The sequence below is a fragment of the Clarias gariepinus genome, chromosome 19 (assembly GCF_024256425.1).
Source record: "Clarias gariepinus isolate MV-2021 ecotype Netherlands chromosome 19, CGAR_prim_01v2, whole genome shotgun sequence".
In the NCBI taxonomy this organism is placed as follows: domain Eukaryota; kingdom Metazoa; phylum Chordata; class Actinopteri; order Siluriformes; family Clariidae; genus Clarias; species Clarias gariepinus.
This window is the reverse complement of record NC_071118.1, coordinates 24,020,650-24,040,203: the sequence shown is the minus strand read 5'-3', so window position 1 is coordinate 24,040,203 and position 19,554 is coordinate 24,020,650. Positions and strand designations below refer to the sequence as shown.

The window sequence follows — 19,554 nt, the reverse complement described above, 5'->3', positions numbered from 1 at the left end:
GTGAGTAGGGAAATCTTGTTTGGCCTGAGATGGATGCCAGGCTTCAGGATTCCTGACATCGCAGTCAACCTACCTTCTTTGGGAGCATAAGAGAGTGAGACAGAGAGAGAGAAAGAAAGTAGTGTCTTTGGACAAAGCCAGCACCTTGGCGGAGAAGATACTTTATAAAATATTGTCTCCAGGACACCCTGACAAGCTTTGACACTAGCCACCAGAATCATTTTAGCTCTTCCTATGGCTGAATAATACAATAAGCACACTGGCTTTGCCAAAAATACAGTAATAGTCTGCCTTTTCCCTGGAATTATCCACGTTGGAAAAGGAACCAGATGATGCCACGATGAGATATCACATTATTATAATGCGATGCTAATGAAGTCTCTCGTGATATTACTACCCACTTAACTATTAATAACTCATTTAAGGGAAATTCATTTGAGTAAAGGATCCATCATGAAAATCTTTTCATCGAGGAACTTGACACTATTGCTTTTACCCAATAATCCAATTGATTAAATGTATGCGTGTCCTAAAAGCTAGGCTTTTCGTGAAATTAATAACCATACTTCGTTGCATGTCAATTCCTGCGAGCATGCTTGAGATAAAACGAGAGAAAAAGTGCAAGGTGAGCACTGTTAGTCGTCGTGTATCGATTTTCCGAGATGATGAGAGAAACCCTCACGCAAACAAACACGCAAAGCCCGTTCTCTACCTCCTTCCACAGCTGGCTAGTTTGTCAACACACAAATTGTGTTAGCTAGAAGCTAAAGCCCCAAATCCCACAGTGAGGATCACAGTACGCAAGCAGATGGCCTTCTTTTTTTTATTGTTTACTTCAGTCTATGGGTTGGTATGTGTTAAAGAAGATGCCAGCACTTTTTTATTTTTTATTTGCTTGGTTTTTTTTTTTTTTTAGTAACAGTACTTGTGGTGAGAGGAAGGCAATAAAGAACTTTTGTAACAATGGGCAGAAATAGCTCTGTTCTCCCTGTAGTGTCACGGAGTCAAGTGCTGTGCTTTGTGTGCTCATATTACTGTCATTATCACCGCGGCCCCACTGAGTCCCAGTAATGCCTCCAGCTCAAGGTCTGCAAACATTGACTCCTGTCAAAAAATGTAAGTTAGATATATATCAGGTGATGAGAAGAGTACAATGACTCAAAGTATTATTATTTTGGAGAATGTGTCAAGTAAAGGTTATCGTCCAAATAGACACTTGAGTAAAAGAAAGAATCCATCTTGTGAAGTAGCGTATTAATCTTTTGAGCGTCAACACATTATTTAGGGAATTAAACATGTGGGGGTGTGCTGTTACGAAAAAATTATAAAGTTACTGTAACCGTCTCAAAGTCAACTGTTGTCCAGTTTCAGCTTGTCCGAAGTGTTTCATTTTATGATATAGGGGCGCTGCCACATTATGCTACTACCACTCAGTCAGGAGGGCCTCCGAACCACGTGACGCCAGCCGACCGCAACTGCTCACTCACGCCCTGTTCGGGGCGGCGTAACACACTTGGAGGACAGTGCTATCCGCTTTTTCCGGTTGCGTGTTCTCACAGACGCCCTTGATTGGCTGTAGAGCTGTGATTAATGTGGGAGCATTAACTACCTTTCATCCCACCCCTCTGAGAGAGCTCGGCCAATCAGCTCTCTCTAGACCTTCGGCTGCGAGAGGTTACAGAGCAATCTCCGGATAATGGGGCGAGCACTTTGTGCCACTCGGAGTGTACTAAAACTCAATCATCTGATCAATCAAAATTAAGAACAGAGCAATTTAATTTTGGACTGTTATAACTATTGATTTTAATCGATTACACAACATCTTGTATTACATTGGTACTTGTGTTATTGCACTAAACTTATTGCCAGTCTTCTACTCTACACTCGAGTCCGGTAATTGGCGGGATTGCTCCAATTGCCCATAAATTCAAAAGATAAAAAGAGATAATCTTGTTAAATATGTGTATTTGTTTAAGATGTTGTCTATATATTTGGTTGTCAATTATTAAATTTAGAACCATTCAATTTAAAAAAAAAAAAAAGATTTTAAATTGAAAACTGACCCACCAATTCAGTTGATGGAGTCGACCAACAAAGATAAATTAAACAGCATTAGTCTTTAAAATAAGACATTGAAGTACACAACATGCTTATTTGAATGGTTATAGATTTCTAATGATTCTATTTATAACCTGTTCTAAAAAGGAAAACGATCTGTTATAAGGCTCTACTTTTTTTGTAGCAGCGGTTAGCTTTGGGTTGGGCCAGAAGTTAAACAGTCTCAGGTTAAGCAAATTATGGGTCATGTCAGGAGGGCTAATATATGGTCTTAGATAAAGCTGACCAGTTTGACAGTAGGTAAGCCTTAAACTTGCTGTTACCCATTCCAAGGTGAATATAAGACACAAGATGATGGCTGGAGCGAACCATGGCAAGGACAGCTCCAAGACAGTCAACCAAAAATGAAAAAAATAATAAAAAAACGTTTCCCCAGACACACTGATTACATTATCAGTGTGAATTACTTCTTTGGTCATGCGCCCATGGATTCATTTGTCACAACTGTGGGCAGGTTTGGTTCAGAAACATGTAGCCATTATTTCTGACAGTCTGAAGGAAAAATACGTTTTTCAATGCTCAGCCCGCAGCTCCCCATCCTTATTTAATAACTACTTGTCTTCTTAGATATATCCATCTCATCTATTGTAGATCGTAACATGACTGTTTCATTTGTGAAGTCAAGTAGGATGGAGCACATAAAAGAATATAACTGAACATTGTTTGTATAAAAATGAGTAAAAATGAGCAGAACTGCTAATCCAAATACACTTCAATAATTAGGCTAAGTTTTAAGTAGCTGTACTAACTAATTTAGTTAGTTAATTTTAGATACCATTTGCAAATTTACATACTACATTTTCTACTTGTGTACTCAGTACTTTATCAACCATACATCACTCAGTTTCTCTATAAACATCTTTTTAGGAAGCATTTTACAACTCATGACTTTTTTGAGAAAGATCCTATCAAATCTGAACTTTGCAAATGCTAATACCTAGCTGAAATAACACAAATGACATTCAGCTTGTTTGTAGCATGCTAGCAAACAGGTGACAGATTAGAAACAAATGTGTTGGGGTTTTTTTAGCCTTGAATAAAGTTCTCATGTTTTCTATGTGTTGCTAACACATCCCAAAAAATTGGAATTTTGTATTGTTACAGTTTTTTGTTAGCATTCAGACAGTTTGTCTCATCAGCGTTTTTAGCATGCTAGGTAGCTTTTGAGAGATTGGAGAGAGACAGAAGAATCTATCTGTTAATGGTTAGCGCTAGTTCACATTTTTCTTTTTTTTTTTTGTAAAAGAAGCACAAAATTATTATTAGTAAGTAAAGTTAGTCAGTGTGATTTTAGACAGACATTTTCCTTTTGCAAACATTTTTTTGTACATTTTTATACTATCAAGTCAAATTAAGAGTTTATATTATTCTGATTAAAGTATTAACCTCAACCTTTACCACAGAATTTATTTTTGATTTGTCACCAACCCTTTTTAAATAAAAAATCTGCTGGTATGCATGATATACAGTATACAGTATATCCGCTCTGGAGGCAAGTTCAAGGCAAAATTTTGTATTTCGAAACGCATTTTTCCAAAGGAAATATTAACAATATTACTAGTTTTCACTATAATTATAATTTTTTGCATATAAAATACATTTACATTAAGTAAAATATGTTATAAAAAAAACTATCATAACCTTAATTTATAATTCCTTTTGGCACCTGTTGCTTTGAAACGAAACTGCAAGTTGCTTGGCTCAGTTCAGTTGTTCGTTTGCCAAAAATGCTTCACATGCTGAGGCAAATTTCTTGCTAAATTTGAATTCTGAAGGCAAACATGCTGAGGCAGGGCATTCATATGCCGAGGTACCACTGGATGCACTTATTGTATGTTGAGGACGAATTGTTGTTCTGAAACTGTTTGCTGTTAGGTACTGTATTGTCTTCTGCAGTCTGTATTAGCATAAAACCTTTTAATTGTATTTTTTTGGTGGTCAAAACATTGTGGCAGTGTGAATTTGACAACATTACGGATATTGAACGTTTAAATTACTTTGAGAAAATGATGTTAGACCAATATTGGCAGCATGACCTTGTGATAACGTTGAACAAATGACCCTAATGCAACTTTGCAAAACCCACTTAAAATAAGCATGTTAATACTGTTTACTTTTATCCCTTATCTGAAATAAATCTTACATTGCTCTTCTGAAGTTTTCTTTTCTCCAGCAGCAAAGCCAGTGCCCTGACTATGACTCAAACCCCAGTCTCAGCAGTGAGAGGGCTGAATGCTAAGCACTGGTCCACCAGGGATCTCGCTGCTGAGGCTAGTAAATGCACATGAATTACTGTGTCAAACAATGAGCACCACAACATAAATTCTTAAAGTCAAAAATACTAGACAAGCGCAATTCAACAACCCATTAAACCAAACAAAAAGTTAAAAATTAAATCTAGCAGGATGTGCCATTTAACATCAAAAATTCACTGTGTAAAACTGGACGTTAGGCAGTGTGTATGTTGTTTAAATCCCATACAATATCCAAACTGTAAGCAAGATTCTTATTAAAGTTATATGGGATTTCACAGTATAGCTACAGCATACAAATGTGACCTACCTACTGTAAATCCTGGGAAAAGTCATTCATTAACTTTCCATCTTTGTGTAATATTACTCTTTTTGTAGCTAGTCCTAATTTTGCAGCATTTGGCAGCCATGATGAACTTTACAGTAATACAAGGTGATATTAAAAAGTTTCAAAAATAGTTTTGCAAAGGATGGCAGCACAAGGCTGCACGCACCATCACAGGAAGTACCGACCTTCATAAGTCAGTGTGCCAAAAGACATCATCATCGGTAGCTGTACAACTGGTGCTATTCTGACCACATGCGAAACCAAATCTGCGATTTCAACATCAACAGCAAGTTTGAACAAAGCGTGAAACTTGAAAAACTGGATGATATTACTTCCGTACCCACTCTGGTACTCTCCAGATACAGTATGGCTCACGCGGACTCTGCCCCACTTAAGATGCAGGTCCAGCTCAAAGGTCCCAGTTTTAACACTGTTGCTGATATCCATCGCCAATCACAGAAGAAGCTTGATACGCTTAAAAAAATAAGATTTCCAGGACATAATGCAGAAGTGGCAGGAACACTGGGAGTTATTTTTATTTGTATTGCTGTGCAAGAGGACTACAGTATTTTGAAGGCGATAGTATGTCAATGTAGATAAATAAAGAACATTCCTGTAAACAGAGCTAATCTCAAAACTACCACCTCGTATTTTCAAACGTTAATTCAACAGGGATATAATATAACCTTACAACACTCAAGAGACAAACAAGTGCTTCGTGTGCAAAAAAAAAAAAACTGATACAAGCATGCACACTTTGTGTTTAAAGTTATTGTGTTCTTCGGGTCCTTCAGCTGGAATTTCTGAACTCTTTTACAAACATAATGAACCAATGATGTATGAGCGCCTGGTTGTTAAATGGCATGAATGTTGATATTCAGTTGCTTTGAAGTTGCAATTATGGTGTTGTGATGCGTTTAAGGTAATTCCAATGTCACTTTATCAAAGTCATTCTAATTTTCCAAAAACAATGCCGTCCTGATGTTCATGGATGTTGTCCTAATGGATGGATGACATTGCAACCTAATTACAACTATAATACGATAAAAATAATTACATCTGATGTTACGGTTCCTGCTGGGACATTACTCAGATCATCAATTTCAGATCATAAGTGACCTTTGCAACAACAAACAAAGCATTATACTGGATACATTGCTTATTGTCCTCCGGTGCTGGAGAATATTTATTTTCCTGAGATCAACAGGGATCTCAGCTTCTTCATCATTCATGTTGATGAGTCTGAGAAGTGTCATTGGTATACATTGACATTTTTAAACAATTAAGGTGGCTAGATTAGTCTACGTAAGGTTTTTCTCTAAAGACCATTTTAATTAGCTGAGTTTGTCTGGAGGAGGATTTCAATATGACCTTTGAATATAAATAATGTAAGGTCATGCTGAAGCGCTATATAAACCTTCATAATAGCATTGTTAGACTGGTTTAAACCTGTATACTTTAGACGGAAAAGATAATTTTATGAGGTTGGAATAATAATTGTAGCATGTCGATGAGACAAAGTTCATATACTGTTTAGACAGGTGAGGAAAAAAGGTACAAACTCAATGATTGCGTTAATAGAATTTGCAATCGTGAGCAAAATGTAGGATCTTAAAAATATTTATATCAATTTTTAAATCTTAGTATTTGTTAGGACTTCCCCTTTTGCTTAAATGATAGTGTGCACTTAAGATAGAGTTTTAAGAGTAAAAACTTTCTCTAGATTAAAAAATCTTTCTATATAATCCCCTTCTACAGTACACTAATGCACTTATGGCAGAATTTCACTAGTGCTTAGATACCATTAAGGTAGATCAATTAGACAGCCTGCCTCATGTGGCCCTGCCAATGTGGGCCTCCCAGGAGCTCCTTTAATGGCACAAACATGTGGACATGGCATGGAGCAAGACCATGACTGTAAGGGGGATTTGGCAATAACTCCCAACATCGTTCCTGTATTGATTTGGTGTACAGATCCCACGGTCAGATACCTCTTTTCCTAAATTTGGTGACACGTTATCCGTCCAATTTTTAAGGATCATGTTCACAGAAACGACTGCAGTGGACTCTGAGCCACCTCGGCCAGGATCGTCAATCATAGACATACCGGCTTCTTAAAAACGTTCGCACCACATTTTACTATGGCTGAGTGTCTGATCACCGTACTGAGCCCTAGTTTGCAGTTTCCTGTAAATGTCAATTGGTTTTCTGTTTTAATTCATGGGAAATTTCATCAAACAGTACCGGTTTGACTTGAACGCTTTTCATATATAACCTGGCAAGACATATTAGATTAAATGTATCAAAGTGTCATTGTTATGCCAACGCTAGGACCTGCATTGAACTGCAATTCTCAGATCGCATTGTGGGTGGTCCGCAAACAGTCTTTACTCAAGGTCATCTGATTGCTGACATTTTTGCACCTGGGCTTGATCACACACACACTCACACACACATTATATAAGTCACTAAGTATGTGAAGTTGCTGACCAAGCCTTGTGTTCACATGCATTATTTCCAGGCTTCTGATCACATTTGCTTTGTGATTTTTGAAATCTGGTTTTATTCTCCCCAAGTCTGTTTGTTCATTGCCTCATTTTGCCTGTTGGAGACCGTGGTCTTGTTTGATGCTTTTGGATGTCTGTCTGTATGTTTAATAAAAGCTTAAACCAAACTACAGCCTTTTCTGCCACCAGACATGTGCTTCAGTGGAAGCAGCAAAACCCATGAAAAACACCCATGTGCCTAAAAATTGTGCAGACTATTAAACTTTTAGATTATTTAGCATGGCATAATTCGTTTTCAGTTTTAACAAATTCTTAAACGTTCAATTAAAAAGAATTCCCCGATTTTCTTTACCTTTACCTTTACTCCTTACTCTGGGTAAGAGATGTCACACCTGAGTGGAAGACAAAACCATTTTATGGACGAAAAACCACCTAGTCAAGGCGTAAAATGTATTTTTCATTCGAGAAACCACATTAATAGTAAAATATTTTATCCCACGCTAATGCTTGATATGTGACTAGAAGTATGTGACCTCCCAAATGCTTTGAAGCGTAGATAGATGCTTGACTTCTTTAGCGTTTCATTCTTTCCCGAAATTGCTGTGTAAACACAAAGCAATTTAAATAATGGAATTTGTTGATGCGGTGTCAGTGAAGATGGGGCCGTGTTATTGATCTGAGTAATTCGGCATTTATACGTACCTGTCAAAACAACATTGAAATTCAAGACACTCCGAGTTTTAATTCACAGCAGCCGCCAAGTAAAGATGCCCAGGGGCGTAGGGTATGGAACCGAAAATCAATTATTAGTTAATGTTCATCCAGCAGTTGAAATGTGTTGTTATTGGTATAAAATGCATTTGCGGTATATTTGAGTGTTTGAAAGGGAAATCAAGCAGATGGTTGTCAGTTAAATAACACAGAGAGACAATGAGGCCTGGGCACATGCATATGCTCTTTGGAAACCCTGGGAGAGCAGCTTCTGATGAGAAGAAGCGCATAATAATGCTAATATGTATTTAATAGTCTTTTCATGCTGAGTACGGTATATGCTTAAATTCTTATGCAGTGAAGCAAAACATTCAAGAACCCCGATTTCTCTGTATATACAGGACTGGCTGAGTAAGTTCGGATACCTCCCACCAGCTGACCCTGTGACCGGCCAACTGCAGACCAAGGAGGCACTGACCAGGGCGATTAAAGCCATGCAGCGATTCGGAGGCCTGGACGAGACCGGAGTGTTTGGTGGGTGACTGCTTGCAATTCTTTGCATCACACGGCTTGTTAAAGATTTTCTTTTTGTTTAAGTCAGACCTCTAAATTAAAATAGTAGAACGATTATTTCGCATAGATGAGTGAACAAGATCCCCAACCTATTTCTATAGATTTGCTAGTGCAATGTATAAACTCGTATAAAAATGTTTATTTATTTATATCTCACCTGGGACCTTTTTATTTTACTGTTGTGCGTAGTGAAGTCGTATACAGACCCTGATCAGTCATAACAATAAAACCACTCACCCAATATTGTCTAGATGTCCCCTGTGCCACCATAAAAGCTCTGACCTGTCGAAGCATGGGCTTTTTTAAGACTTCTAAAGTTGTGCTGTGTTATCCGGTCCCAGGGCATCAGTACCACATATCTTAAGTCCTGTAAAGTGCGAAGTGGAACCTCCATGGATCGGACTTGTTTGTCCAGCACATCCCACAAATGCTTGATCGGATTGAGGTCTGGGGTATTTGAAGGTCAGGTCAACACCGTGAACTTTGGTCTGTTTCTCAAACCATTGCTAAACAGTTTTTGCAGTGTGGCCAGACGCAATGTCCTGCTAAAAGAGGCCACTGCTACAGTATTAGAGAATATGATTACCATGAAAGGGGGAACCTGGTCTGTAAGAATTTACATGAATGGCCGGAATTATGGTTTCTCAGCAGAACACTGCTCAAAGCAAAACTACTGCATCTGCTATCTTGCCTTTTTCCCATAGTTACCTTGGTGCCATTTCTTCCACAGGTAAGCAACACACATGCACCCAGCTATCCACATGAAATAAAAGGAAAGCGTGTTTCATCAGACTTCAATTCCATCGCTTTCAATTGCTTCATGGTCCAGTACTGTAGCTGCTTTCAGCAGCGGACACAGATCAGCACGGGCACTTTGGCCGGGCTACAGCTAAGCAGCCCCATACACAGCAAACTGCTGAGCACTGGTTCACTGGATTTGATTCCTTGGACCACTTTTTGTAGGCCACAAAAGCTGCCATTTTGGAGATTTTCTAACCCAGTTGTCTAGCCATCAAAATTGTAACCTTTTTTAAAGTCGCTTAAATCCTTACGCGTGCCCATTTTTTCTGCTTCCAACACATCAACTTCTAAAACTTCTCATAATCTCTCACAAGTGTCTTTTTAAACTGCTCCTAAGGAAACTATACGGTATATTTGACTTATGTAAGACATGCGTGAAAAAAATGATATTTTAAGCTAATTAGATGTATTATCAAAATTAGATATTTACATTTACATTTACATTTAGGCATTTGGCAGACGCTCTTATCCAGAGCGACTTACAAAAAGTGCTTTAATGTTTACATAATTGGATACATAATAAGATACTAAGAAAAAAAGATATAGTTATATAATCATAATTTTATATTGACATCGTCTTAGTGGTGGCTCAGCAGTGGCTTAATGGTTAGCGCTGTCGCCTTGCAACTTCAGGGTCCAGGTTCGATTCCCAGAAAGGTTCGATTCCAATCTCTTTGTGCATGAGTTTGTATGTTCTTGGTGGGTTTCCTCCCACAGTCCAAAGACATGCAGATTATGATTATTGGTGTTCCCACATGGCCCATAGTAAGTGAATGAGTGTACTGTATGTGCTATGCAGTGGACTGGCACCCTGTCCAGGGTGTATCCCTACATCTTCTGGGAAAGGATCCAGGCTTCCTGCGACCCTGTATACAGGATAAGGAGGTATAGACGATGAGATTACACTTCGGGTCTATAATTTGGGCAACAGGGTTGTATTTTCGAAGTGACCTTATAAACCTCAGGTAACTTCCTGTTGAACATTTTACTTTTTGAAGATTCCAGTCATTTTATACTGGTGAAATAAGATGTATTATTAATTGTAATTTATTATCGAGAGCTTATGAAAAAAGATGTTTTAAGGATGAACTAAATTATGTAATTGTTACATTTTAATATAATGTGGTTATAGTGTTTATAAGTGTTTTGTATACGTGTTTTTAATGGATCATTATATCAGTCGTGGTAATGCATATATCCGTTCACTCCAGAAATTCAAATTTAGGGAGAACTGACTAAATTTCCAAATAGACATTTTTTTTTTGCATGCTTAGCTAAATAGTGTTTGTGTTTTTTTCTTCCTCCCCTTCAGACCAGGCCACCCTAGGTTTGATGAAGACACCACGCTGTTCTCTGCCAGACATGTCCGAGCCTGAGACGGCGGCTGGCAGGAGAAGGCGAGCACTGGCACCTCAGAAAAAGTGGACCAAGAGACATCTATCCTGGAGGTACGACAGCAGCACTGTAGCTATGCATTGTCATGAAAACCTTCATCGAATATGTGTGGGTGGAGCGCTTACCATGCACTAGGTATTATAGCCCATGTGTATAAATAGGGACAGAGAAAGCGTGGCAGCTATGAATGACAGAACACGGGTTGTCTGTCTTGATGCTGTTATTTATTAAAAAGCCTTAAGCAACATATGGAATTTGGTATTTAATCAACACAGATGGCTGCTGATGCTGATGGAGACTTTGCAGAGATAAATCGTGCCTGTGTGTGTGTACAGGTCTGTGCATGCCTGCGAGCTCACAAATGCACGTGTAAGCTGTGCCACTTTTATTGATGGCACAAGGTTTCGGCAGACCTGTCTATTTTTTTTTTTTTCCAGTGTCGCACATCCTTTTCTTTCTCTCATTACCAGATCCTGCTGAGATCTCACACGCTCGTCTGTACCAATACGACAGCTATAGTGTAGTGCCCCTACTGTAATTCTCTTTCCCTGCCTTTAGTGGGAAACAGATTTGGGCCACAGTATGAAACCGCGTACATACGAGTTAGTTGGTTGCTGAACTTTAGCTTTTCCTTATTTCACGGCTCACTGGTTCGGAGTTAATTTGGTCTCAGTTCTTGTCTGAAAGGACAAATGTGTGAAGACTGAAAAGCTTTATTATGGAATTATTAGGATCAGTGGATGGGCTTACTGCGAGGCCGTTGATTTCCAACGCATTATTCTCGTTCATGTTGTAATTAAGTGGCAACAAGTCCACTGGGTTGAATTAGAGAACGAACGTTTACAAGCTGAACTACAAAATCATTAGAATGATTAATAAAGACAAAATATAAACACGATCCAGAGCAATCCAAAGTTATGGGCTAAGGGAGGTAAAGGTCACAACTGATAATGATAACCACTGGGCGCAGTGATAAAGTGCTCGCCCTATCATCCGGAGATTGGCCCTACAGCCAATCAGGGGTGCCTGCAAGCAGAGGGAGCAGATAGCGCTGTCCTCCGAGTGTGTTACGCCGCCCCCAACGGTCGGCTTCGTCACGTGCTTCGAAGAAAACACATCATAGTCTTCAGCCCTCCCGACTGAGTGGTAGTATTAGCTTAGTATGGGAGCCCCCTAGTGACAGGGAGAAAATGGAAACAACTAAATTGGAGAGAAAATCTGGAAAAAAAAAGAAAGAAAGCAAACAGTAATCCAATGACAATGCAAGGGACATTGGACAACAACAAGGCAGTCAGCAATAAAAAAAAGCCTCCGTACTTACATACATGACAGGAATGGCAAGACGTGATATTAAGAATATTGCTTTTTTCTAATTGAAAAGCTGCATTGTAAGAATAAATCAACTGAGTTTTACCAACAACAACAAAAAATTGTCTCTAAAGCTTTATAACCTCATAGCATAATCCATACTCTGTATACAGTGAACGTATAATAACTGATGCCACTTATACAAATTGAAGCCGATCGATCAAGATGTTAAGACTTGTTGTGCAAATTTACTCAAGCTCAGTGGCTCTCGTGGGATATCTGTTTTATTCCCGAACTAACTGTACTTTCCCGATATACATGGTCTTGCAAACAGTTTATGAATAAATATATTAATTTCCCAGCTTAATGAATAAGACCGGTCTTTCAACATTCATGTTTTACAATTTTTTTTATAATAATTTGAAGAAATAAATGTATTTTAATATACCACCCACAATGGTAAAGACTTTGAGAAGACTTTGACTTTGCTTCCTTTTTCCTTTTTTTTTTTTTTTTTTTTTGCCTAAAATTATTATTATTATTATTATTGGGTGACTTATATAATATGCTGCGTTTTTATCTGGCATTCAAATATTTTTTCTGTAACTTTTAATTTTGTTGTGGAAACTAAAAACAGATTTTTTTCGTCGTTGTTGTTGTTGTACTGACCCAATAATAAAGTCATAAAACATTTGGTGTACCAAGAGGTTATAAACGGTAAATTAGTAGAGCGGAAACATTTAAGCCTTATCCTTCCGTGCACCTGCTTCTACATATGTGTGACTGTGTGTGTCTGTGTGTGTTTTTATGTGATGGGCAGGGGAAGCTGCAGAGAAGTGCACGTAAACCAGGTGAAAGGCCGGGCACAGTAATAACCCAAGTAATGGTCTGTTTTAGAAGCAATGATAAAAAGCCTTATTTGATCCTGTAGTAATGGAACAGGTATGGAGAGAGCGAATGACAGTGAGAGAGAGAGAGAGAGAGAGAGAGAGAGAGAGACTGACAAGCACTGTGAATTGTTGTTCTACGGATTGATCCAGAAGAGATATTTTATATAACAGACCCAGAAGGAGCAGTGGATCGATATTACAGGATAAAATACAGTATGGGCATCTCGGATCGGCTGTAGTTAACATTCTTCTGTCTAGGTTCTGGTTAAACATACAGTATGCCAAAGTTACCTCAAGCTCTGTGTCATTGCTAGCAGCTAAATAGCTAAATTACTTTCTGTAGCTATGTTGGCTTTTGGGGTATATTTTGGGATCCAAATACTGTATACCATACTGTACATCTATAAGGATTTTTAAAAAATCTGAAGTCGCAACAACAGTAAAAAGATTTTACAAAAATACACCCTGCAGACTTACAGAATAATACAGTACCCATCTGATGTAAAAATAAACAAATATTCCTCTATTAAAATTAAATAACTTGTATTCACGTTTACGCTTTCATAATTTCCTTATCAGGATCCTTATAATTAACATTTATTTGAGAACAAGACTGAATCTGATATATCTTGTAGGCTGCTGCTCTTGGGATGCTCGTTCGTACAAAAGCATTTAAAATTCTATTATACAACAGTTCGATCCAGCTGAGTAATCTGATTGGTCAGTACTGGAGGTATTCAGTGTGAGTGCTGGCATGGGGAACAACGGCAATGGTATGTTTAACTGTATGCATCACCTCGCATCACAGGTGCTCTAATAATCGTTAGTTACACTAACTGTGGGTCTCCAGCGTGGGTGAAAGTAGGTCGGTACGGTCTGCAGTATTGGAAAGAGGAGAGAGCAGATGCCTGCCAAATCCCACATCCCAAAGCAGTCACAAAAGCACTTTAAGATAACGTTATGCCATTCGAAACAACACTTTGTCTTCTTACGTCTTTGTTGTTCTGCTCATAGCAAACGCAAGATGCAAAGCTAACTACCTTCATCCACATATTTGGCAGACACCCTTATCCATTTCTTACTTATTATACATCTAAGCAGTTGTTGGTTAAGTGCCTTGCTCAAGGGCCCTTAAACTGTTGGGTTTAAACCTGGGACTTTCCAAACCATAGCCCAATGCCTTAACCACTAAACTGCCCCTGACCACCTTAAACACCAAACTACCTTCTAACACAAGGTTGAATCCCCAATCTGTCTCGGACCCCTGATCAAGGGCACTACAGTGGAACCTCGGATTGCAAGTAACACGGTTTGCGAGTGTTCCGCAAGACGAGCAAAGATTTTTAATTAATTTTTACTTGGAAAATGAACAAGCCTTGGTTTGCGAGTACCGAGTATTATGTATCACGCATGCGCTTCTCGTTTTGATGCCGAGCGTTATGTGCATCATGAGCGTTATGTGCATCATGAGCGTCATAGAACTGAGCCAACAGTTTTTCTCTTGCACTGCGGAATTGTGGGTAATCATCTGCCCTGCTGGGTCTTAGTGCGCTTACAGGTATAATCAACATCCGTGCACGCATGTACTGTTTACTATAACACTTTGACCATGTGTTTGTGCTTAAAACATATTTTATTTTGTGTCTGTGTGCGCGCGCATCATTAGACACCATGCCACACACACACAGACCCCTCCCACTATCGGCTTTACACACACGCACATACACACATACACACACAGCACCTGTGCACACAAATGGAAACACTTATCTGTCGGGATTTATTTTTACTGTTTTTAAAGGTAAAGTGCAGGTAAATTTGTTTTATTTTTACTTTTTATTTTGTGTTAATTATTATTTTTATGTATTTATTTTTTGGGGGGCTGTGGAATGAAATAATTCTCGTTTCCATTATTGTTTATGTTAAAATTTGATTTGGTTTAGGAGTGTTTTGAAATACAAGCCCACTTTTGGAATGAATAATGCTCATAATCCAAGGTTCCACTGTACTTGGTACTGTATGTGGAACAAAAGACTGTACACTATACATAGCACACTAGCTTTTTATTTAACGCTATTTGGGTTCAACCACGGAAACCCTGGAAATAAGTGGAAAAAAGAAACTTTTTAAGATTTTTAGAACCGCCCACCACCTACATGATTTATTCTCCTCATCTTTTGGCTACATAGTACCTGTAGCAATTTATGACTGCATTAACCCCTGTTAAGGAATTAGACTAACAGCCGGTTGCCAGTTACTCTAGGCGTTGTATAAAAGCTATATCGCACTTAATGCCGTGCCGCCGTATTCAATATCACCGCGGCTGTGATATCTTTAGCCACATCATATTCGGTGCAAAGGCATTTCTTCTCGTATGGTATGACTTAATTATAGTTCTAGATGAAATGCCTGTGGGCTGTCATTTCCAAAGATATGTTCCCACACCCAAGTCTGTATGAATTGTGATACACTAATCATCATAAAGATCTAATTAATGATCTCTCTCTTGGCAGAGCCAACCAGGTTTGGAGATAAATTACCAGGTTCGTGATGCGATCATTCTTCAAAATGTGGAGACTAGTTGTATTTTACAGTTCCACAGTTTTTCCTATACCACAGTTGTTTTGAAGGACTTGTCTCTAAATGCAAAAAAAAAAAACATGATTGTAAAACCGAAATATGAATAGATGATTTGAAGTCTAATCAATGAAACGCAGTCAGTGAGTCTCCTTATACCTACTTTCCTACAGGCTCAGAAGCTCTCATCTCAGACTACCAACGTTTATCTCAACTTCTGGAATGTACACTGGGAATGATTTCAGACATCTTTTTCTGGTCATATTGCACGGGGCAAATACTTTTTGGAGAAGATCATACAGGTCCTTGCTACTGTAAGATACATGCAGTTTGGATGTACAGTAGGGTGTTATTATTGTGAAAAGTGCAAAAGAGCTCATAGTAAAGCCTGTGCTTCACAATCTCTGACAAAGATGATGTATGATATCTGGTGTCACCCTGTAAAGTGTGTAAATATGCAAGGTGCGCAAACATACAAGTGAAAAATGTCCTCTGCAGAGTGTCAAAAAGCGAATTGGATCAGAGATATGGCTCTGCAGAAGGTGTGAGTGTGTGTGCTGGGTGTGTGTGTGTGTTCGTGAGGAGCCTCAAATGGAGCTCCGGCACTCTGTGGGTATTGAGGGAGCGGTGATTGATTGTCCAGCGAAAACCCACGTCCAAGACTCAGCTGTGTGTACAAGAGTCATGGGCACACAGTACACAGGGCAATGCCAGTCAGAGACAGACCCTCACTCTGGGCTCATCACTCCATATTAGTGCGCTACCACACGGGAGACCAGCCTCCCACTTGTTAACACTCACTATAATTACCCAAATAGATTAGGAGTGATTGCATAGGACCGAGTCTGTTTTTTCCCTGCAGTCCCATTGTGTTCTTGATTTCCCTGGCTGATTACTGGGGAGCGGAATGAAAAGGAGTTATGATATGCATCTCACTGTTTGCTATCCTTCATTACTCTCTATCATGTTTCAATCTATCTGTCTCCTCTCGGAATTTAACTCTTTAGGCGCATACAGTGGCGTTTGAGGATCTACAAAGCCACTCATTTGTCACTGGGCAGTGGTAAAGATACATCATACAGGTGGGGGTAACTGCAGACCTGGTCGTGCGACTTACTGTAACCGCTGACTACAGTGGTGGGGCAGCCATCATCATCATCATCATCATCATCATTCTACATTCATCATGCATCATATTTCTACCCTAAAGGTGTGTAATAGGATTGGGATCTTGCTCTATGCAGCAGGAAAAAGTTGCATGAGCAAGAAATTTTCTCTTAACCGACTGAAAACAAGCAGTCAGATACGATCTGCTCATCAGTTAGCATACAGCGGGAGATTTATTTCACTATTCTTTAAAGAAATCAGACGAAAGCATTCCTTTTGTTTTTAATTGGATTCAAATTCAGCTATAAGCCATCACAATCATTAAAAAAAAAAGATGACAATAAAGAAAATAATTAGATGTTCCCTGCCAAAAGTTTGCATTGCCTTAGTTCTTAGTACTGTGTGCAGCTCTCTTTAGCATCAATGATGGCTTGCAGTGGTTTGTGAGATTGTTAGTTAAGTCCATTTTTTTTGTAAGACTGTAAAAACTTGCTGTTCTTCTTGTTAAAAAGCCTTCAGGTCCTGGTAATTCTTGGGACGTCTTGCACGAACTGTATGTTTGAGATCTGTCTCGATGATATTCAGGTCAGGAGACTCTGATAAGAAGCTGTTGTAGCCAGCAGAGGGTCATCTTGGCTTTGTGTTTTGGGTCAGTCCCAATCCATGCTACATTCATCTTGCCTAATTCTTCCTGTGTAGCTCACATAACCATGCTACACAGTTGGGATGGTAACTTCTCATCATTCTCATAGTGTTCATGGTCCAAAAAGTTCAAGCTTTGGTCTCATCACTCCAAAGGACTTTGTGCCAGAAGGTTTGCTTATCTACAGTAGGTGCTATTGAAACCATGATGTAAACGGGTTGTTTTGTGCCATTGGCACAGCAATGACTTTTTCCCCCCAGCAACTCCTTGTACCTCCTTATTGTGCATCTTGAAACAGCCACACCACTTTTTTTTGCAGAAGCCTATATTTTAGCTGAAGTTGCTCGTGTGGTTTTCTTTGCAGCATGAAAGATTTTCCTGGCAGTCTTGATTAAAACCTTTGCCGGTCTAACTGACCATGTCTTGGTATCAAAAGAACGCTCTAATTTTTCACATTTTTATCAGGGTTTAAACATTAGAGACTGGCATTTTAAAATATTTCGATATCTTTTTCTGATTTACCTTTCCTCTTAAGATCCTTTAACAGATATATTTTTGCTTTGCCCATGGTTCAGTCGGTGCAGCTTGGATGAAATGTGCATCGGGTCTTTCAAGAGCTCAAAAAATCTCATTCACTATCGAATGATGGAAATTAGACTCAAACAAGACACGTTTGTGCCAACTTACCCTTAATAGCTGTTATCTGTGTCTGTCAGCTTGAGACTGCATGTAATCAGATCAACATTCAAAAGTATTTAAACTTTACATCAGGACCATTATTTTGATTTGATTTTAAAAGGGCTCGCACAATTATGTGATAATAACTGGCTTCACCTCAACACTGTTATTAAATAAATACATTTAAAAAAGGTTTCTGGATGATAGGGCATATAAAAAAAATCTATATTTTACAAAAATATTAACAATATTTCAGAACTTTATGAAGCATGTTGGAAAGCAACGACCAAATTGATGAACATGAACATGATACTTGATTCCTGGTGTTTATTCGTCTTTAGTAACTCTCTTGTTAACCAAAGGTGGTTTAAACTAGGCGACTAGTTTATTTATTTATTTTTTTGGTAAATAGAACAAAATTCATAAGGAAATATTGCAGGCAGGTACGAACATGAATAATATGTAATAATACTTTGCGAGTGAGATTCAACCAGTCTCCAGTCGAGGCCAATTATGAATTTACAAATAGTGACTTTAAATTTTGGGCTTTTTAATTCCAGTACTAAACAGATACAGATAGTGTATAACACTGGTTTACATCCTTAATGAAGATTACATACCAGTGTAGGAAATAACAACACAATGAAAAAAATCTGCCTTTTCCCCAGCAAAGTTATTTACACTGGATGCTCTTTCTGCCACAAACCCACCCATTTATCAAAGTGTCTAGGCATTGTATACTGTATGGGCTTAGGGTTAATGACCTTACCCAAGGGCTCAACGTTGACAACCCAGGAGTGGCATCGCTCGCAAACCCCTACCATCCGATCGCCTGATCCACCACTGCCCCAATCAACGTTCTACTCTAAGATCTCATAGAATTTCCCTAAATTCTGTCTGTTAATGCAGCTGTTACTGTGATAGACTCAGAAACAATAATGCTTTTTTTTTTACACCTCAATCTCTCTCTGTTGCTTCAATTGCTCCCCTTTAAATTAAAAGACCTATTTTTAAAGTGCCTCCCTGACCAAAGTGTGTAAAAACACTGTCTTGAATAAAAGGCTAAAAATTTATGATATGACAAATCACATTAAGCAAAAACAAAAAAAAAAAGTCTGTGCCCTGTCTCATTCGCATTTTCTGTAAATAATAAATACATCCATTTTGTTTCTCTTTTACAGCTTTTGTCTTTAGCGCATCATTTCATTCCCCGTTATCCGCTGGTTCCAGTCACTGAGCTTCAAGAATAAAACAGAGCGTAATGATTTGTGCCAGAGTAACATTTACGCCAGAGGCCATTAACTTTCCTTTGTACGTCCTTTACAAGAGACGTGCCGAATGCTTGTATATACGCATTTACACTACGTGGGCAAAAGTTTCCGGACACCTCATTACCACACCCCGTAACTGCAATCACACAGTCATATGGGATGGCTTTGTATATGCTGCAGCATTACAGTTTGCCTTGGGTCCAGACATGGTCTAGCAATGTCCCTGTGCACAAAATGAGCCCCATGAAGACATGATTTGCCAAGGGTGGAAGAACTTGACTGGTCTACACAGAGCCCTGACCTCAACCCAACTCAACACCTACTGTATAGTGTGAGCTGGCCATCTTCCAAAGACTTTCATGAAGAGTCGAGGTTATTATAACAGCAGAGGATGA

At 38.8% G+C, this 19,554-nt stretch overlaps 1 protein-coding gene across 1 annotated transcript in view; it reads left to right on the top strand.

Moving 5' to 3' along the window:
* mmp17a (matrix metallopeptidase 17a) overlaps window positions 1–19,554 on the top strand; it is a 104,832-nt gene that overhangs the window by 47,486 nt on the left and 37,792 nt on the right. The window contains exons 2-3 of the mRNA XM_053478673.1: window positions 8,318–8,450; window positions 10,603–10,738. Of these exons, the coding sequence (XP_053334648.1) occupies window positions 8,318–8,450; window positions 10,603–10,738 (269 nt within the window). The remainder of the gene's footprint in view (window positions 1–8,317; window positions 8,451–10,602; window positions 10,739–19,554) is intronic.